This window comes from Mustelus asterias, chromosome 14 (assembly GCF_964213995.1).
Source record: "Mustelus asterias chromosome 14, sMusAst1.hap1.1, whole genome shotgun sequence".
In the NCBI taxonomy this organism is placed as follows: Eukaryota; Metazoa; Chordata; class Chondrichthyes; order Carcharhiniformes; family Triakidae; genus Mustelus; species Mustelus asterias.
In genome coordinates this window covers 24852327-24872352 of record NC_135814.1, presented here as the reverse complement: position 1 = coordinate 24872352, position 20026 = coordinate 24852327, and the positions used below count along the sequence as shown (strand labels likewise).

Genomic DNA, 20026 nt, shown 5'->3' with positions numbered 1-20026 from the left:
CATTTCACTTTCAGACTGTTAATACTGGTTGGTACTAAATAGAATTCACTATAATCTTACAGAAACCCAGAACAATTCTGTGTTCAGGGTATTCCCTGGACAAACTTAAAACAAAAATGGATTCGGGTTTTGAATCGAAAATAAATGGCTGCACTCCTCAGAAGGCAACATCTGGATAATCTAAAAGTTAAATTAGGTCCAGGTGTAGGTTAATAATGAACGACTGGAAACGGGTAGCCTACAATACAACTTAAAGAGCAAATGTCACCACCAATAAAGATTTTAAAAATGAATTAGCTCAACATGAAGAAAAGTGGACACCCAAAAGTGATGACATCATGTCTCTATTTTGAGTTTATGGGTTGATTTATTCAGTTTTCAGTCCTCATTCTTGCAAGTAGTGGTGCATCTTGGAACAGAGTGATACCCAATGTGCCCAGGGAGCTGATGTGCGATCACATTCACAATGAAAGATTAACAATTATAATGTGATCATTCCAAGTAATATTGGCTGATAAGTTGTGGTTGATTATTGGGGAATAACACTGTTAATTAGAAAAAGCAAATAGCATTCCCCCATGACATAGTTCATTTTTTTTATATTTTTCATATAAGGATTAAATTCTGACTACATTATTAGGTGAAGAAACTTGGAGAATGCCTCAGCCCTTCTGCATATGGGAGCCAAATTAACAACAGACTTAGTCATTAACCCAGGGGTCTGCAATGATCTTGTCATTTCAACTGCATATATTAATACAGCTTTCTGACAAGGTCAGACTCACTATCTCCACGAAGTCAGTTCACACATAATGTCATGTGTATATTTTTTGTAAATGGATAAATAAAAAGTAACAGCAGCAAACAGTCAAAAAGTGCTAAAAATGTAGTCACAATAGTTTTCAATTGATCGATTCCAGAAAGGGCACGGACGACAACATTCTCTTTAATGCAGTGTCAAAATCGCACATTGAAAATGAACAGCTTTCATCAGATTTTAATACTCCTTCTGCCATGAAAATATTCAATAAACAAGAAGAGTGTTAGAGAATGTGACAGCGACTGTGACAAAACGTTTGGCACAATATTGACATTGAAGATTGAGTTAATAAAGCTTTAGAAAATGTATAGGGAGTTCCCCGGCTATCCCACATAATAACCACTTCCAAGGCTGTTAAGCTCTTGTGGCCCTCCTCTGTGTTCACATACCTGTAATTTTCACTGGGTGGTATTGTCTGCATGAAGTAGAGTGCAGCAGTACGGGCTCTCCAGTGCCATTTCTTAGCTGTTAAGGTGAATACGGAACATCCCTTGATCTCCTCTTGAAGTAGGTCAAGCAGCTGTTTGTGGGAACCCCCATAAAAGGCTTCAATCATCAGGACATTCATAGTGGCACTGATACACTCATGCTACAAGTTCCTATGAGTAAAATAAAATTTTAAATGAAATTAGCTGTTATTGCGAGGGCCAGGGAAGTGTTCATTTTATAGAAACTAGACTATAAATTGGTGTTTCTTATGCACTAAATGAAGCAAAGCCACAACTTAAATCGCCAGTAACAATATGACACACCATAACGTTAGCCACACAGCACAAAACGTGGAAGAGCTTTCCCTGGTGTTCCAAAATATTTTATGAGTCTGCATGACTCCAGTCAACGGCAAGCTAAAACCAATAGCACAATTTGCCTTCTGGTATATTGAGTACCATTGTTACTCTAACTACCCTCTTTGAGAGTCATAATACCAGCAATGCCTTGACACCAACCCTGTAGAAACTACAAGTCCAGCAGTTCTGTCAACAGGACTCCTGCCTGCTCTATGGCAGATCTGTTTTTAACTAAGCTTTTAACTCCAGCAGCATAGTCAATCAGGAGCAAGCTTCAATTTTTTTCCAATTCCTGCATTTCTCAGAAAAAGCGAAACCCACAAAATTACATTGATGAGAATTTGTGATGTTTTCCAGCACATGATCCATGGATGCACTGGAAAGTTGGGAACCAGTTAAACGGTCTCCAGTTCATTTGACAGCTCAAATCATACGAAGATTTGCATATCATCACACTGCACTAACCACTACTAGTACTTCAGGATTAACCCAATTTCAATCAATGCAGTTGGGTCTAAAAGGGAAAAAGAAATTCAAACAGGTGCGTACCTAAATTTGATGGCAACTGATATACTGTATATAAAACCAATCAAAATATTAAAACAGCTCTTTGTTAAATAACATTCTTGTTTGCTTAACAGCTGGGTAATTTTCTTCCTTGCTGTGGTAGGTAGCTTCCTTTCTCTTTTCCTCATACACACACAGGCAGACTTTAAACATGCTTTTGCAAATAGATTTAAAATATTATTTTGTTGTAAAAATGATTTATACGCTAACATAATATAATAATGCCATGGCCCATTTCCTTAAATGCAATAGTTCCACAGCAATGTATTATTAGATTACTGTCCTGTCTCACCTCATAAAAAACAATAATGAACTTGCAGGTGTGTATTACGATAAGCGATGCACCTAAGGATTACTTTAGGCATTTGAATTCCCTTGATATAGTACTTAAATTAATCATGCTACATTATTAAAGAGATCACATAGTACCCCATAGTTGGCTTACTGTACAAGGGCTGAATTTCATAATTTAGCTAAAGGTCGTGTAATTATAAATATCAGTCACCATCATTTTTATAGGATTTTAAAATGTATTTTGGTACACTGAAATTGCCTTTTAAAGGAATCAACATACTACAGTACCACAGGCTTATAATAGCAGTAGCTCCTGAGTGTAGATCTGATTGTGGTCATTTTGAAATATGATCCGTGTAAAATTAGAAAAAGATAGCATCCCTTTATAATGATCGACCTTAAATTCATTGTTGCCTCAATATTACCAATCCAAAGCGTAGAGAGTAAATCACATATTTGAAAAGGATTATCTCTTCCTGCCAATGTATCTTCACAAACTTTAAATGGCCTTCACACCATAGTGTTATAAATATAATCAATATTTGTTGATTTACTTATTTAGCTGGCACTTGCGAAAATATTTTTTAACGCCATCAGTTCCCTTTGGGTTGCTTTGAAACAAATAAAAGAAATTATAGCTAGTAATGTTACTGGACATATATTTAATACATTCATAGGACATTGCTGTGTCCATTACTTTTCTACAAGTATTAATGCGTCCAACAAGAATGATGATAGAGAAATGGCACACAAAAATGTTGAGGCTTCATCTGCAAATATCACCAACAGGCACAGGCGATACTCCTCCTCTCTCAGTCATGGTCCTACCACTTTTTCTGCAAGCGGGATTAATAAAAATGGTCTCAGTTTAAACTGAGACATACCTGGTCATAAAGTACTGAGGTAACAAAACCTTAAGAGATAAATGCTTTATTCGATTAGAAAAAGGAAGTCTGCTGATTAAATGCTGGTCCCCCACCCACACATCTTCATCTGGAAATACCACAGCTGCATACCTTTCCGTTAGTATCACTAAAATGACCGGATGGTGTTTAAAAATATACACCGTTTACCATATTGTGTAAAGTATTAGAACTTTACTTTAAAGTTCATCCATGTCATCTGGTTTTAATAAAATGTGTATCATGAGAAATCAATTACAATAGTTAAATCAACCTTTCATGTTTATGACATGAATTCATGTGATGCTACTCCCTTCAAAAGTGCTTGATTCTGTCAGTGAAATAAGTCTGCAGTAAAGCATCATTATTGCCTCAGGCTAAAATATCTAGAAACAAAAGCACATGATTTTGCATACCTGAAGATTTACATATTAAAGAAAGGATCCATCAATGCAAGATGTATGGCCACCAAAAGATTCCTGCACTTTGATCCTGAAGTAAACACATTCTGTTTTACTTGTGACTAGATCCATATTGCATAGGTGATCAAATTAAGGCATTCTTCAAATCAACTCTGTTCATTCAAAAAACAAGGATGCATTTATAGCAATTATCAAAGTGCTTTCATGCACCTACGGCATGTTTGCTTGCATTTCCACATACAGAACAACGTAAGCAAAATCCGATCACTATTACCTGATTACAACAAAACTTGCATTTACAAAGGGCCTTTAACATGTTAAAATGTTCCAAGATGCTTCACAAGAGGAACTAAACAAAATGACACCAAGCTACGGATGTAAATATTAGGACAGATGATGGAAACCTTGGTCGAGTGGCAGGTTTTAAGCACCATCTCAATGGAGAAAGAAGAGGTAGAAAGGTGCAAAAGTTTAAAAAAGGAATTCCAGAGGTTAAAGCTGGAGGAACAGCTACCAATGGAGGAGCAGGGGTTTGGAGAGGATTACAAAAATAGGGAGGCACAAAATTACAGACAGATTTGAACACAACAACGAGTATAATAACATTATGGTGTTGTTGGACTGTAAGCCAATGCTGGTCAGCAAGCACAGAGAAACATTAGTTTGTGTTGCAAACAAAATTTGTTTGATTGGATGTTCTGCTACAACATGTAACTTTAACATACAACTGTTATTTTATATTTGACTTCCAGCATGTTTCCATAACTTGTTACATTTTGACATGAACAATAAAGAAGTCTTAAATAGTGACGGCACTGAAATGTCAAGCTTGCTTATCCTGTTGCCCTGCAGCATCCCACTAACCCCTCACCCCACAAAAAAGCTTATAAACAAATTTAAAATGTTAAACAAATACACAAATGGATGTTGAGACTTCATGCTTCATCAGAAGTCATAGAAGTGTCTTTGATGCCAACTAATGCATCTTTGACACAATAATTACACTGCTCTTGCCTACTTCCAATGACATGGCCCTAAATCTCAAAATCAGAAAAGAGGAATGTAGTAGACAATTAATTCGACAGTTCAATAGTTATTTCTGTATCACAATGAATGGCCCCATTTTTTGAGCAATATAACAAAACTAGAACTAGGCTCATTGCCTTTTGGTTACAAAAACATTGTGCCTTTTGAATATAGTCATTGACGACATTGACAGATTCATGAACAAAACTTTGTTCCATAATTGCAAAACTATATTTTCTTGTAAAGGTGAAACATGTAACTGTTGAACAGGATGAAATGCAATGAGAATGGTCCATTTGAAACATGAACATTGTTTCAACAGTTCTCCAGGTAAAAGTTCAAATACCCTTTCAAAGATTGTGTGTCTTTAACCCACAAATGCAATAGTAATCAGACCTGCAAAGCCTAGGGTTAAGAAAAAAGTTGCTGAGTTTTACCAGCCTTTTAGGGATGGGCTGGGGGGCAAGAGAACTCAGAAAATATCAGTAGAAATAATCCAAATGGAAGGCCATTGTCACGAGATAGTCCAAATAGGGTTAGAGGTGTGGCCACCTTTAAATGGAGGTGGGCAATTAAAGAAGCCTTTCACTGGCATTGGAGGGGTTTTTGCTGCATGGGAAGATCGTCAGGCATGTTGAAGTGTCTCCCAGAGGTTTCCCCATGTGGGGAGCTTTAATTATGGTTACTCTAAGGCCTAAGGAGGGTATCCCCAGAAGCAATGGCTGCCACGCCAGCACCAACACTGCCAGTGGAGGGTTTATCCCTCCGAACGTTGGGATCTGCCTACCTGACACATTAAAATAAAATTGTTACCTACCCTCCAAAACATCTCAACATCAAGGCACCCACTTCTTCTTCCTGTAGCCTCAGCATAGAATTAGAGAATCCGACAGTGCAGAAGGAGGCCATTCGGCCCATCGAGAATGCACCAATTACAATCCCACCCAGGCCCTATCCCCGTAACCTCACATATTTACCCTAGTTAGTCCCCCTGACAGTAAGGGGCAATTTAGCATTGCCAATCCACCTAACCCGCACATTTTTGGGCTGTGGGTGCATCAGTCAATGGTGATGCCAGTGGTGTGCCAAGGCTTATCGGTGGTAGCCCTCTGACTGGGCCATCAGCTCTAAAAAGCAGGCTATCATCCTTAATTAGACGGCAGTCCCATCAGCAGCCTTTTAATTTGCTGCCATTGGTAAAATCGCCCCTTTGGCCCGCACAGACTTAGGACCCATTTTTAGACCCGGATGCAGAATTTCTTTGAGCCATGTAAAATTCAGCCAATTACATCTATAGGTGCAACATATTTATTTAATAAACTGAATGCTTTCATTGTGCAAACACATGATGTGCAGTAAACAAATTAATGGTAATAAAACTTTAAAAAACTTCAGTCATTATTACTGCAATTAAAAGGGACATAATTATGATTATTTTGCATTTAAAGATGCCTAATTATCTTTATTATGGGGGAGTTTAGCGAATCTTGTTGAATGAAAATGTTAATATTTAACAATAATCTGAAAACAATTCCCAGTTAAATATTAACATTTTCATTCAACAAGATTCGCTAAACTACTCCATTAAAAAAATACATGTACGGTATTCTGTTGAACTGTGTTTCAAGGGGTGCTGTTAAATGTAGTTGGAGGAAATATGAATAACTATTCTGGTTAAAAACTTAAATTAATATCCAAAAGACTTTTCCTAGTTAATCATAACCCTGAATTCTTATAATCCGGTAAACAATTAAGGAGTTCCTGGTGTGTCATAGTGTGATAGACAATATGGTACTACCATGGAAATCCTGACACTGAAGTTCTTGACATAAGTTAACAGCAGCAAATAGTATCATTGTATATCATTGTTTCTAATGTCTTGCATCAGATCTTGTTCTTACCTTGTACACCTGTAACGTTACAATAATTCAAATTGTTTTTATTTAAAGTTGACTCACTTTGGCTAAGTTCTACCTTTAGGAACAAAGCTAAGAGTAAAACTGATGATGCTTCTGTAACGGGGGCCTGCCAACATTAAAATGGGCAACTTGAAATCATCTGTAGCTGTGTACATGGCCAGTACGCTTCTAAAACAACTTAATATTGATGTAAAATTAAGGCAGCCCAAAGACTAGACAACCAAACAGTTTCTAGAGATTGAGCTTTATGTGATTCCACTGGGTCAGGTTAGCCCAAGGGGTGAGGGACAGGGAGGATCTTTTTTTTTGCTGGTCAGAGAAAGAAGTATCAAACAAGATCATCAATTAGGCTATTTTATTAATGATGATCATGTTAGTGTATGAAGGCTACATCAATCTGCACACTCCTCTCATGTTCAGCACCCCATAGTTTTTCTATGTTTCTATGGGTTATAGGTCGGGATATGTTCGGCACAACTTGTGGGGCTGAAGGGCCTGTTTTGTGCTGTAGTTTTTCTATGTTTCTATGTAAACATACCATAGTGAGGCTATCTGAAAACGCAAACAAGGAGTATTGATGAGGGCAATGCAGTGGATATGGTCCCATATGGATTTCAGCAAAGCATTTGACAAGGTCCCACATGGCAGATGAATCAAAAAAGTGAGATCTCATGGGATCGTGGGGAAGGTGGCAGGTTGGGTCCAAAATTGACTGACTGAATGTTGTGAATGGAAAAGTTTCCAGTTTCTCAGTGTTGGGGCCTTTGCTTACACATTAATGACTTAGACTTAAATGTGGGCAGCATGATTGGAAAATTTGTAGATGACACAAAAATTGGCCGTGTAGTTGATAGTAAAGGAGATAGCTGTCAACTCCAGAATCAAATCAACGTTTAGTTGAGTGGGCAGCGAAATGGCAAATGGAATTTAATCCAGATAAGATTGAAGTAATGCATTTGGGGAGGACAAAGCAAAGGAACATTTAATAAATGGGAAGGTATCGAGAGGGATTAAGAAAGTGAGACACCTTGGAGTGCATGTCCATAGGTCCTTGAAGGTCAGGTGGACATGGTGGTCAAGAAAGCAAATGGAATGTTTTACTTTATTGGACAAGGTATTGAATAAAAAAGCAGAGATGTAATGATGGAACTGTATAAAACACTGCTTAGGCCACAGCTGGAGTTGTGTGTACAGTTCTGGCCACTACCTTAAAAGAAGGACATAATTGCTCTGGAGAGAGTGCAGAGGAAATGTACAAGAATGTTGCTTGAAAATTGCAACTATGAGGAGAGATTGGATAGGTTAAGGTGATTTCCTTAGAATAGATGAGGCTAAAGGGTGACCTAATTATGGTGTACAAAATTATGAGGGGCCCAGACAATGTGTACAGGAAAAAATTGCTTCCCCTAGCTTAAGGGTCAATTACTGGGGGCACATATGTAAGGTGATTGAAAGAAGGATTAGAGGGGACATGAGCAAAATCTTTTTCATCAATGGTTGGCATATGGAATTCACTGCAACCTTTCTATGGTTCTGTGGCAAGATATTAAGAAACCATTTCCCCATTGTTAAAATGGGATGCAGCAACAGGATTTCATTATGTTGCACATTCAGAATTAAACAAACTTTCTTCACCATTGTATCCCCCAAATGGTCCTGCTGACCGCACACACTCTATTCTAATTACGATAAGTCAAAACCCAGCTAACAAGTGACACCAAAATAGCTTTGTGGTTGGCAACACTATGATTCGGATACCTGCATGGAACTGACACCTATCAGTGAAAAATTTTCAGCTGAATGGAAAAAGATGAAATATCCATTCATTGAAAAGGGAACAGAAAATATTATTGTAACCCTTTTAAGTATTTCTCATAGTTTTTGTTGTGTCAAAATGTTTCCCAGATATTTAGTCGGGCAAAGATCTATATATATTAGACTTATAATTTGGTCAACTTTCTGTATGAGCAGAATCTCATATCACCATTTTATTCAGCCTGCCCAGAATAATTTATGCTGCCGAGACTCATGGCTTTGACAATATACCAGTAGACTTGTCCTCTAAAAATCAGTAAAACAGGTCTTTTTTTAAGGAAGAGAAAGGAAGCAAACACAATCCTTGTGAACAGCTTTTATTTAGTTTAGTTGTATCTATGATCAACATTAAAATTAATAAAATTATTAACAAGTAGTCAGCACTACTGGAAGTAGGCACGCCACTGTAACACAGTCCTTGTAGCTGATCATGATCGGCTGACAATGTATTTTGTTACAATCTTCCAAAAGTACAAGACTGGACCAAGAAAAAGCTATTTAGTCCATCCAAAACATCTGCTCTTTAGATCAGGTATAATTTATTTCATTGTGACCTCCATACAATTCAATTTCCAGACAAAGGCAGCCATAGGTAACTCTCTATGAAAGTGTCTGAGAAATTTACCTGGCTGGCTACCGGCCCAAAGCAAATAAAACTCCAGAACATTAAAGCAACCTGACAGCAGCTTACAACTCTCGACCTTGTTGCATTCCTCAGATATATTCACTCTTCAAACCCAATGCCAAATATTTCAAAAAGCAAAAATAAGACAAAATATTTCATCTTCTTGCTCAAAAAAAATCACATTTTTATTGTGCAATAGAACTAGATAGTTGTAATGGTCAGAAGAAAATCTGTGTTACAATGTGCCAGTCTTGGCAATCAGAAGTTGTACCTTTTAACTCAGATTAAGAAGCTAAAACAACAGGGTACAAATGTAACAAGGATAAATGTCCTACAGATTTAACCTTATGAGTCCTGGGAGCAAAGGAAGATTTAGAAAGATTGCGCTGGGAAAACAATGGAAAAATTACATGGAAAAATTCAAAACAGGCATGGGGATCTCAATGTGTGATTAAACTATATACAAGCTTCTGACATTGGCAGCATGGTAGCACAGTGGTTAGCACTGCTGCTTCACAATGGCCAGGGACCCAGGTTCACTTCCCAGCTTGGTTCATTGTCTGTGTGGAGTTTGTACGTTCTCCCCTTGTCTGTGTGGGTTTCCTCCGGGTGCTCTGGTTTCTTCCCACATTCTGAAAGATGTGCTGGTTAGGTGGATTGATCTGAACAGGTGCCAGACTGTGGAAACTAGGGGAATTTCACAGTAAATGCATTGCAGTGTTAATGTAAGCCTTACTTGTGACTAATAAATAAACTTTTACTTTACATTGGCAGTTGATATGTTGCATGCCGTCAGCACTGTTGAGTGGCTGTACCTGTTAGCATGGGTCACTTCAAGTTAGTCTGCACCTCTTAAAAAGATGCATTATTGCTGGAAGAACTGCTTGTGAAAGAGTCTGAGTGGGAAGCAGTGTAAATTAAGGTGCAACAGTGGAGCACACATTTCAATATTCTCTAATGCCGCAGTGGGCACCTTCAGGGTGGAGCTGAGATAACACCTGTGCACAATTATAGTGGGAACCAGATAATTGTGAAATCAATGCCAAAAGTTAAGTCCCATGACTCTGGATGCAAAGTCACAAAAAGTTCTAAGTCCTCATGCAAGTGGTCAAGATCAATGAAAGCATCTTCAAATGCCACAGTATACCAACTGAACCACTAGCTTTACACAACGTCAATACACTACAACCCCATCATTCATTTACCAACAATATCTATCAATCATGACTCATATTTAACATTCGTAACTGCACCTCACCCCCACATAATCTATCAAGACAGCAAGTCTCTTACCCACATTTTACAGTTTGCGCACAACGTCAATTATTTAATCATGAAAGCTATATCACCCAAATTGTAGCACAATCACTGGCACACTTTTTTCTCACTTCCAGGAAAGGTTGGTGCATAACCAGAGGCAGCAGTGCCTTACTGAAACTTGAGCGGAAGGGGGGGCATGGGGACGTGGAGAAGCATGGGGGGGGGGGGGGGGGGGGGTGAAAGAAGAAGCTTTCACTGACGCAATGGCCAGCACCACGATTGCATCCTCATACCTAATTCTCCTTCTTACAGCTCACCCGAACCCTACCCTTATATACTTCCCCTTTCAAATACCCTCAAACTGCAACCTGGTCAATTAAAAGGTGGAAGAACAAGAGGTGGAAGAACAAGAAGCTTGTGGTGAAGAAGAAGCACTTTCACTTACTCTCTCATTCAACAACCATCAGTGACACTGCACTAAAAGATAGTATGTGCACATGGTGAGACACTGAACACAAGATACTTGCACCTGAGCTGGGAAAAGGAAGTGTTGATGTCAGTTTACCAAAGGGCATGGTCACACATAAATGCTATGAAGGAGTCATTAGTTGGAATGGCATATAGAAGAAAGCAAATGGGTATGCACAATGAAATGCCCTGTGATGGTAGGCCTACCAGAAGACCTGAGGTAAACGGTAAGAACCATCTGGAAATCCAACACCAATATAGCACAGAGTTAAAAGCAAAATACTGCAGATGCTGAAATCTGAAACAAAAACAGAGAATTGCTGGGAGCTCTGACGAAGGGTCATCCAGACTTGAAACATGGGCTCAATTCCCTCTCCACAGATGCTGTCAGACCTGCTGAGATTTTCTAGCATTTTCTGTTTTTATTACCAATACAGCACAAGTTGAGCCAATGTTCCCTTTAAAATTTAGTTTTCATGCACTTTTGTTTGCAGTGTGCAGTCCCCTGAAAATATTTTTGTGTGGTAGTTAACATGCAACAAGGGATGCACAGACTTTCCCAGGGTGCTGCAAAATCATGCTCTCACGTAGATTGGTGACCATTCTTTCCAGAGTGAAATTGGAGGCCAACTTTATTTACATACTTGCGGACCCAATCATGATGCACCCGCCTGATGGTCAATGCCTCAGTTCTGATTGCAGCAGAAGTAGAAGCCATTCAACATCTAGATGCATCAGTGGAAGCTCATATTTCTGTAACGCAAAGACAGCTTGCTGCCATGCAAGGACAGACAACTGACAATTTGCCTGCAGATCCCAGTAAACAAAAGGACTGGCATAATATCACAGATGTTAAGCACTCTATCCTCCAACAGAGAAGGATTGCAGAGGTGCCACCCCAATTGAATGGCAATGACTTCTGTGAAGCACAAACTTGCTGTTCGCTCGGGATGGCAGCATTTATCCTCCTATCCCTTTAATGCCACCTGTCAATCAGCCAGCCCAGACAGCTATCGCAAGTGCCTAAATGGTGAAGCCAGTGCTGTTAAAGGTAGAACTGCAAGACCACCCACTGAAAGCCAGCAGCCTTCCACAAGGTACTCTGTAGCCACTGGCATAGCACTTTGTAGGAACAATAGGACAGGCAAAGTCACATAAAAGTCATTCACTAAGAAAACGTAAGAACAATTAGTTTAATATTTGTATGCAATTATGTAAATTTGGTTTGGAATACAGATTTTATATTGGCTATTATTTTTGCATTGTGGTCAAGCAGATGCTGAGATGGTTAATAACAGAGTGAAGGCAAGATGTGGGACAATTGGTGGATGGGTTTAGAGTTGTATTTACTAGTATTACAATCAGATAAGTTGATCACAGACAGCCTAACCAGAATGGGATTGTGTTACTTCCTCTTCCTTAGCTTATCGCTGTGCAGCTGCAGGTAAGGGTTGCGTCCTCTTGATTGTGCAGCATGAAGCAGACCAGGACAAATTTGGACAAGTGCTGTGCTGAGCACTGCTAGGGTCCTCTAGAGAGGCCAGACAGCAGAAAAGTTTCTTCATCACACCAACAGTTTTTATCACATTTCATGTGGCAATATGGCTTTGATTGTATGCATGTTGGCAACATGTGTGAGTTGCACATCAGAGGCATGAGACATATTAGAAACATAGAACATAGAAAAACTACAGCACAATACAGGCCCTTCAGCCCACAAAGTTGCGCCGAACATGTCCCTACCTTAGCGATTACTAGGCTTACCTATAACCCTCTATCTTACTAAGTTCCATGTACTTATCTAAAAGTCTCTTAAAAGACCCTATCGAATCCGCCTCCACCACCGTTGCTGGCAGCCCATTCCACGCACCCACCACCCTCTGAGTGAAAAACTTACCCCTGACATCTCCTCTGTACCTACTCCCCAGCACTTTAAACCTGTGTCCTCTTCTGGCAACCATTTCAGCCCTAGGAAAAAGCCTCTGACTATCCACTCGATCAATACCTCTCAAAATCTTATACACCTCTATCAGGTCACCCCTCATCCTTCGTCTCTCCAAGGAGAAAAGGCCGAGCTCACTCAACCTATCCTCATAAGGCATGCCCCCCAACCCAGGCAACATCCTTGTAAATCTCCTCTGCACCCTTTCTATGGCTTCCACATCCTTCCTGTAATGAGGTGACCAGAACTGAGCACAGTACTCCAAGTGTGGTCTGACCAGGGTCTTATATAGCTGCAACATTATCTCACGACTCCTAAACTCAATTCCTCAATTGATGAAGGCCAGTATACCATATGCCTTCTTAATCACAGCCTCAACCTGCACAGCTGCTTTGAGCGTCCTATGAACGCGGACCCCAAGATCCTTCTGATCTTCCACTCTGCCAAGAGTCCTACCATTAATATTATATTCCGCCATCCTATTTGACCTGCCAAAATGAACCACCTCACACTTATCTGGGTTTAACTCCATCTGCCACTTCTCCACCCAGTCTTGCATCCTATCAATGTCTCGCTGCAACTTCTGACATCCCTCCACACTATCCACAACACCTCCAACCTTTGTGTCATCAGCAAACTTACCAACCCATCCCTCCACTTCCTCATCCAGGTCATTTATAAAAATCACAAAGAGTAAGGGTCCCAGAACAGATCCCTGGGGCATTCCACTGGTGACCGACTTCCATGTGGAATATGACCCATCTATAACCACTCTTTGCCTTCTGTGGGCAAGCCAGTTCTGGATCCACAAAGCAATGTCCCCTTGGATCCCATGCCCTCTCACTTTCTCAATAAGCCTTGCATGGGGCACCTTATCAAATGCCTTGCTGAAGGTCATATATACTACATCTACGGCTCTTCCTTCATCAATGTATTTAGTCACATCCTCAAAAAATTCAATCAGGCTCGTAAGGCATGATCTGCCTTTGACAAAGCTATGCTAACTCTTCTTAATCATATTATACCTCTCCAAATGTTCATAAATCCTGCCTCTCAGGATCTTCTCCATCAACTTACCAACCACTGACGTTAGACTCACTGGTCTATAATTTCCAGGGCTATCTCTACTCCCTTTCTTGAATAAAGGAACATCCGCAATCCTCCAATCCTCCGGAACCTCTCCCGTCTCCATTGATGATGCAAAGATCATCGCCAGAGGCTCAACAATCTCCTCCCTCGCCTCCCACAGTAGCCTGGGGTACATCTCATCCGGTCCCGGCGACTTATCTAACTTGATGCTTTTCAAAAGAATAGTCAAAGAATAGACCTCATCAGCCGGTCGTCTTCTTGCAGTGTGTCATGGTGGCTCAAATACTGCTAGGTTCAGCAACTGCCGCATAATTCCAGAAAACCAGCATGATGTACTAGTTCAGTTTACAGTCAAAGTTGAAAAAGTGGAATATCTTTAAGAGTAGACATGCAGCATCTGTAAGTGATGTACGTGCCCTCAATGGAATCCTGAACTTTGGGAAAGCCTAAAACCCTCAAAAAAACACCTGTTCACTTTGCATGCTTCTCTTAGAGGACAGAACAAAATATATTCAGCTCTCTTGGAACTCAGAGCTTCAGTGACCCATCTCATGCAACAGACTGCAAGCTGAAAGATGTTGCAAATATCACCTGCGCCAGCCTGGAAGAAGCCTTCAGATAAACTAATATTTTCAACCACTTGCAATGCAATCCTCAGCCCATTCTGAGGTTATATCTGTGGCTGCAGTGGAAAGCAAACTTCTGTGAGATGATGCTTAGTGAAGCAGTGATGTCTGACACAGTGTCCCTTGCTGAGGTTCAGGCAACAGAATTGCTCCCTGACCACTGTGGGGTAAATATGTTCTCCAGCTGAGAGCACTTTTCCCTATCCTCTTCTTCCAGCAGCTTGCTCTATGTTACCTCTTCCCATCACGCTGTAGTCCAGAAGGAATGCTTACTGCTTCAGTTATGTCTAAAAGCAAGTGTTTTGTGCAGAATCCCTGAAGTCAGGCCAAAGTCCTTCAGCATGTGCCACATTGCTCCATGTAGAATTTACCAACTTCAAACAACTCTAGAAATGACCAAATAGTTCTACAATCGGGAAACAGCTAATAGAACACAATCAACAACTAAAATGAAAGTAGTTGACGATCCCTTCAAAAAGCACTCGTGGAAAGATCCTTCCTGCTACTGAAGACATGACCCACTGTATATTTTTAAAGAGACAGCATCAGTTGGATGTTGAGCTCCAAAATGGCAGTACTGGTGTCAAATCAACAACATCATGATCTGTCTACTCTAAATGCTTCTGTTAGATCCACCTTTCATAGACATGTGTGCTAACATTAACAAAAATGGTGCGGTTCACAACAAAAGCATATGCACTTGCTGCGAACTCCATCTTGCAGCTAAAACAGCACTCTCAGTACTGAAAAGCTGAGCATTAAGGATCGGATTTTGGGGTCTCGGATTTCCCATAATCTTTTGTGTGTTCCAGCAATTCTGGTTTTGTGTTTGATTGATAATTCTGTATTTGAAGCTCTACAGTTCGAGATGATAGCACTTTGTCAGGGCAGGAATCCACAGGGGACTTGGATTTGCCTGCTACTATTTGTCAATAACTCAGTAACATTGCAAACTTGAATTTAGAAGATTGCAGAGCACAGCCATGTAGGCTTTTATAAACATGTGTAGCCACAAGTGAAACTTTTAAACCTCCATCTTGGTAACAGACAGCTGACCCATAGTTTACATCAGGAACATGCACCTTTCTGCCGTCTGCTTCCAAGGACCAGCCACAAGCACGGGACAAATCAATGTGGAAACAAAAATATGGTTACAACAACACCTGTGGATGGTTCTTAACTCACAAAGGTTTTTGTAACTGAGAGCAGTCTAATAACAGCATTAGCAATAAAAGCCATCACTCAGAAATCACTGATTTCTACAACATATCTATCATAATTGTGGGCGGCATGGTGGCACAGCGGTTAGCACTGCTGCCTCACAGCGCCAGGGACCCGAGTTCGATTCCCGGCTTGGGTCACTGTCTGTGTGGGGTTCGCACGTTCTCCCTGTGTCTACGTGGGTTTCCTCCAGGTGCCTGCGGTTCCTTCCCACAATCTGAAAGATGTGCTGGTTAGGTGCATTGACCCGAACGGGCGCTGGAGTGTGGCGACTAGGGAAATTTCACAGTAACTTCATTGCAGTGTTAATGTAAGCCTTACTTGTGACGAATGAATAAACTTTTTAAAAAACTTTACATTTAATTTTAATCAATATTTAAGGAACTTTTATAGAGATGATGCTTCTTTTGCGCCTCCTTTAAAATCCTCATTTTTTTTACTGCTTGGACAAGAACTCCAATACATGTGTAAGGAGAGCACATTGAGAGATCAGGAGGCAATATATTTCTTAGGTAAAAATACATGGAATGGAAATACTAACCCATTGTCACATCCGGCGACACAGTGAGAGAAAATAAATGAAGGGGGCAAAAAATAGAAAAACTGTTACACGCACACATTTAACAGGAAAACTGATTACTTCCAAGTTGCCAACAAGTAATAATTTACTTTTCAAAGCTGTGAACCTTCTGAGAAAAAGCATATATGAGCTTCTGGAAAAATAACCCTTACCTCAAGCTGAATATGTTATTTTTCAGGCAATCACCTGTCTATGTTTCCACCCCAAGAGGTTTTAGACTTAAATTGTGTCATGGGTATCATTAAGTGGGTTGAGCAGCATAGTTTTAGTGTGGGCAGGGGGAGTCCACGATCATTGCAAAGGTTAGCACATTATTTGGTTTCCGAGAACACGCTGCCGTTTCACTCCTCGAATTTACAATCAGAACATGAATGAAGAAACTCTTACTGTGCAGCAAACCTCCCCTTGAAGTTAAATTTTACACACAAAGAACTTAATAAAGAACTTGTTATCACAATAACATGGGCAAAAGATGAGCAGCCAAATCTATAGTTACCAATTCTAAGGTTTGGACATCTCGATTAGCCTTTGTACAGCACCCCGTTTATGTAGCTCGCAGCAGAGGAGGAGGTTCACATTTTGAGTCATCTGGGAGAATCGATACTCAAAGTGTTATTTTATTTCTCACTTTCTTTCATGTAATTTACACAAACGATTCATGAAAACGTAAACAGGCAGCCTGGCTTGGTGACTCTGCCAGTGATACTCTTGTGCCATCTACGTGCAAGAGCAGCCCATTGTGATTCACCTGTGATTGTTCTCTCCCCACCTGTGGTGAAGAGCCACAAACAGAAATTACCATTAAAAAGTTGAAGGTGCAAACCCACATCCTATGACTCCACATCACAGTGTATTTGTAGCTCCATACTACCCATAGAATTGATCATCAACTTTGCAGCAAAGGAGAAAATAGGAGTTACCAAAAAACATTCTTTAATCCTAGACTGAGTACAGTGGAAGAATAAAAGCCTTTATGAAATTCATCATATCTAGGTGATATCATGGTATCCTTTCATGCATGTGGAGAACAGTTTACAATAAAAACTGACCATGTGCATGCACGGCTTGCTCACTTATCATAATACTTTGTCAACATCATTTGAAAATTAGTTTTTCCACCGTCTTATTTTAGAAGCTATGGACATGTGTTGTGTATGCAAATGTGAAGGGTTTCAGCAAAGTAAAGAAATGAGATTATTCCTTAGCTCCTGATAATGCTCCCCCTGAGAAATTTTGTGTATGTTGCAGGTTAGAATGGAAACACATTACTTAAATGTTGAATTATTCAATTTAATTTTCCCTAATAGAGATTAAAATTAATCAGGGACCAATCCAGGCAATTTTTGCTGAAAGATTAGTACACTGCATCTGTCCCATCTGTGTACCAGTTGCTGTCGCTTTGTGGTACTATAAGCAAACTAACAACCATCTATTTAGATAGGATGCTGGCAGTCATTGTAATGATTATGTAATGGATTAAAAACACAAGATACTGGCAATACTCAGCAGGTCAGTTGCCATCTGTGGAGAAGAAAACAGTTCATGTTTCAGGTCAATAACCCATTGTCACAACTGAAAGGTATTGGAGATGCAACAGGTTTGAAGCAAGTACAGAAACAGGAAAATCGGGTGTGGGAGGGAGAAATCAGTTAGGTAAAGGAGGGGAAAAAAGGGAACATCTGTGATAGGGTGAAAAGCAGAAGAGATAAAGTGACAAAATGGATAATGGTGCAAGGTCAGACATGCAAAGAAACAAAAGGTCGATGGCAGCTTTAAATTGTATCGGTGAACTATTACCAACACCTGCTGTCCAAGGTGGGAGCAGTGGTTTTGATCTGAAATTGTCGAACTCAATGGTGAATCCAGAAGGATATGTCCATTGTCTAACCCAAAAGTAAGGTGTTGTTAACTTGAACTTCATTAGAGCTTCATTAGAACAACGTAGAGGGCAGAGGACAGAGAGATCAGAGTTGGGTGTAGGACAGTTTGCTTGACATTTTAGTTCTCTCAGCCACTTCCACTCTGACTTCGGCCTCCTACGTGATCATGCGAATGAGGTAGAAGCATAGGCAAGCAAGAAAGGGGAAATAAATGGTTTTGGTATAAGATTGATATGGGGTTTGAAGATTAACTCTGGGTCAAACACATTTTTTATGGCCTGATCAAATATCTGAGGGCAACTGGTCATTGGTAGGGAGCAATATTTATTGCATGAAAATAAAATGTTGGCTTCAATTTCTCATCCACTCCATCCAAGTTGAATAAAAAATTGATTTGTTGATAGTTTAGTGTTAGATTGGCAGTTTAGAAGTGGCTGTGGGAATGAAGGAAAAGAAGAAGAGGAGATAGGTGTAATGGAAATCATCCAGAAGCTGGTTCCATGTATGTTGAAAAGATTACCATAGAGCAGGATTTAGATGAAGAAAAGAAGGGATTCCAGTAGATATGCCAGCATTGAAACATGTCGGAAGAGAACCGCACAAAGGCAGCATCATATTGCTGGACAGTGGAGAAGTGATAATGGAGGAGAATAGTATGGTCAACCTTTTCAAACTTTGTAGAGAAACTAAGGGAGATGGGGAGGGACAACACGGGGTTTCAATTGTGACATTTTCCCTGCATTGTATGCAGGACAGAAGTCAAAGTGAAGTGTTTCAAGTTAGCAGCTTTGTGGAACAAGAACAAAATAGTTGGGAAAGCCAAATGGAGCTGTAGTTGGATAGGACGGATCACTCAAAAATTAGTTAAGTGTGGATTAACGATAGCAGTGTTAAAAGAGATGATGGCTGAGTAAAACGAACCATTAAAAATGTCAACAAGCACAGGGGTCACTAGCAGTCATTAGTGGTCAGGAACTGAGTGTGCAGGGATGAAGAGAGTAGAAGATATATCCTTCGGAAAAGGAAAACTTGGAGAGAACAAGGAGGGCTAAGTTAGAACTGCAGAATGAAGGAGGATGGAGAGCAAAAGTTGGAATGGTTGGGCAACATGGGCAGAGATGAATGACACACTATCCTTCCAAGTTTAGGCATAAGTCTGTCTCGGTGTAGACTGTTCCACAAATTTGATCCAGACTTTCAGCACCTGTGCATGCTTATTTGGTCAGCATACAATAGCACATCTGTAATAGTGGGCTGACCACACCAACCATCACCCCACCTTCACCCCTCCCCTCCCCACCAAAAACCACAAAACAACACTACCTCTCACAGTCAACTGCATTCTGGAGACACAACGAGTGAATATACTATGCCTGGGAAAATACATTTGCTGCAGTCAAAAGGCAGGCAGCAGTCAGTAACGTACAGCAAAGATGAGACACTTTAAGATACTGGTCTTCAATCCAGTTTAGGTTTGATGTAGCATAGTTATTTGGCAATATAAAACAAGATTCTGAGTGGACAGCCTAATTTTAAAAAGTCAGCAATGAACTATCATATTTTCTATTTTAAAACCCAAGTTTTTTCACGGTCATTGGTAAGGAGTACAAGAGAGCCTTTTGTTACTATACCAGTAACTCGTGTTCTTATGAATTCAGGATCCCAACATGACAGCAATATATTCATAATCAAACATTTACAAACATTAATCTTTTTTATTCACCAAAAAACATTTATCTTAAGGATAGACAGTGGCGCCTTTCTCCATTTTTCTGTGATCTA

At 40.0% G+C, this 20026-nt stretch overlaps 1 protein-coding gene across 5 annotated transcripts in view; it reads right to left on the bottom strand.

Moving 5' to 3' along the window:
* The window catches only part of gtdc1 (glycosyltransferase-like domain containing 1), a 302215-nt gene that overhangs the window by 245679 nt on the left and 36510 nt on the right, over nt 1–20026 (bottom strand). For all 5 annotated transcript variants that reach the window (XM_078228009.1, XM_078228012.1, XM_078228007.1 and 2 more), the window contains exon 2: nt 1210–1419. In XM_078228009.1, coding sequence (XP_078084135.1) covers nt 1210–1388 — 179 coding nt within the window. In that variant the 5' untranslated portion in view covers nt 1389–1419. The remainder of the gene's footprint in view (nt 1–1209; nt 1420–20026) is intronic.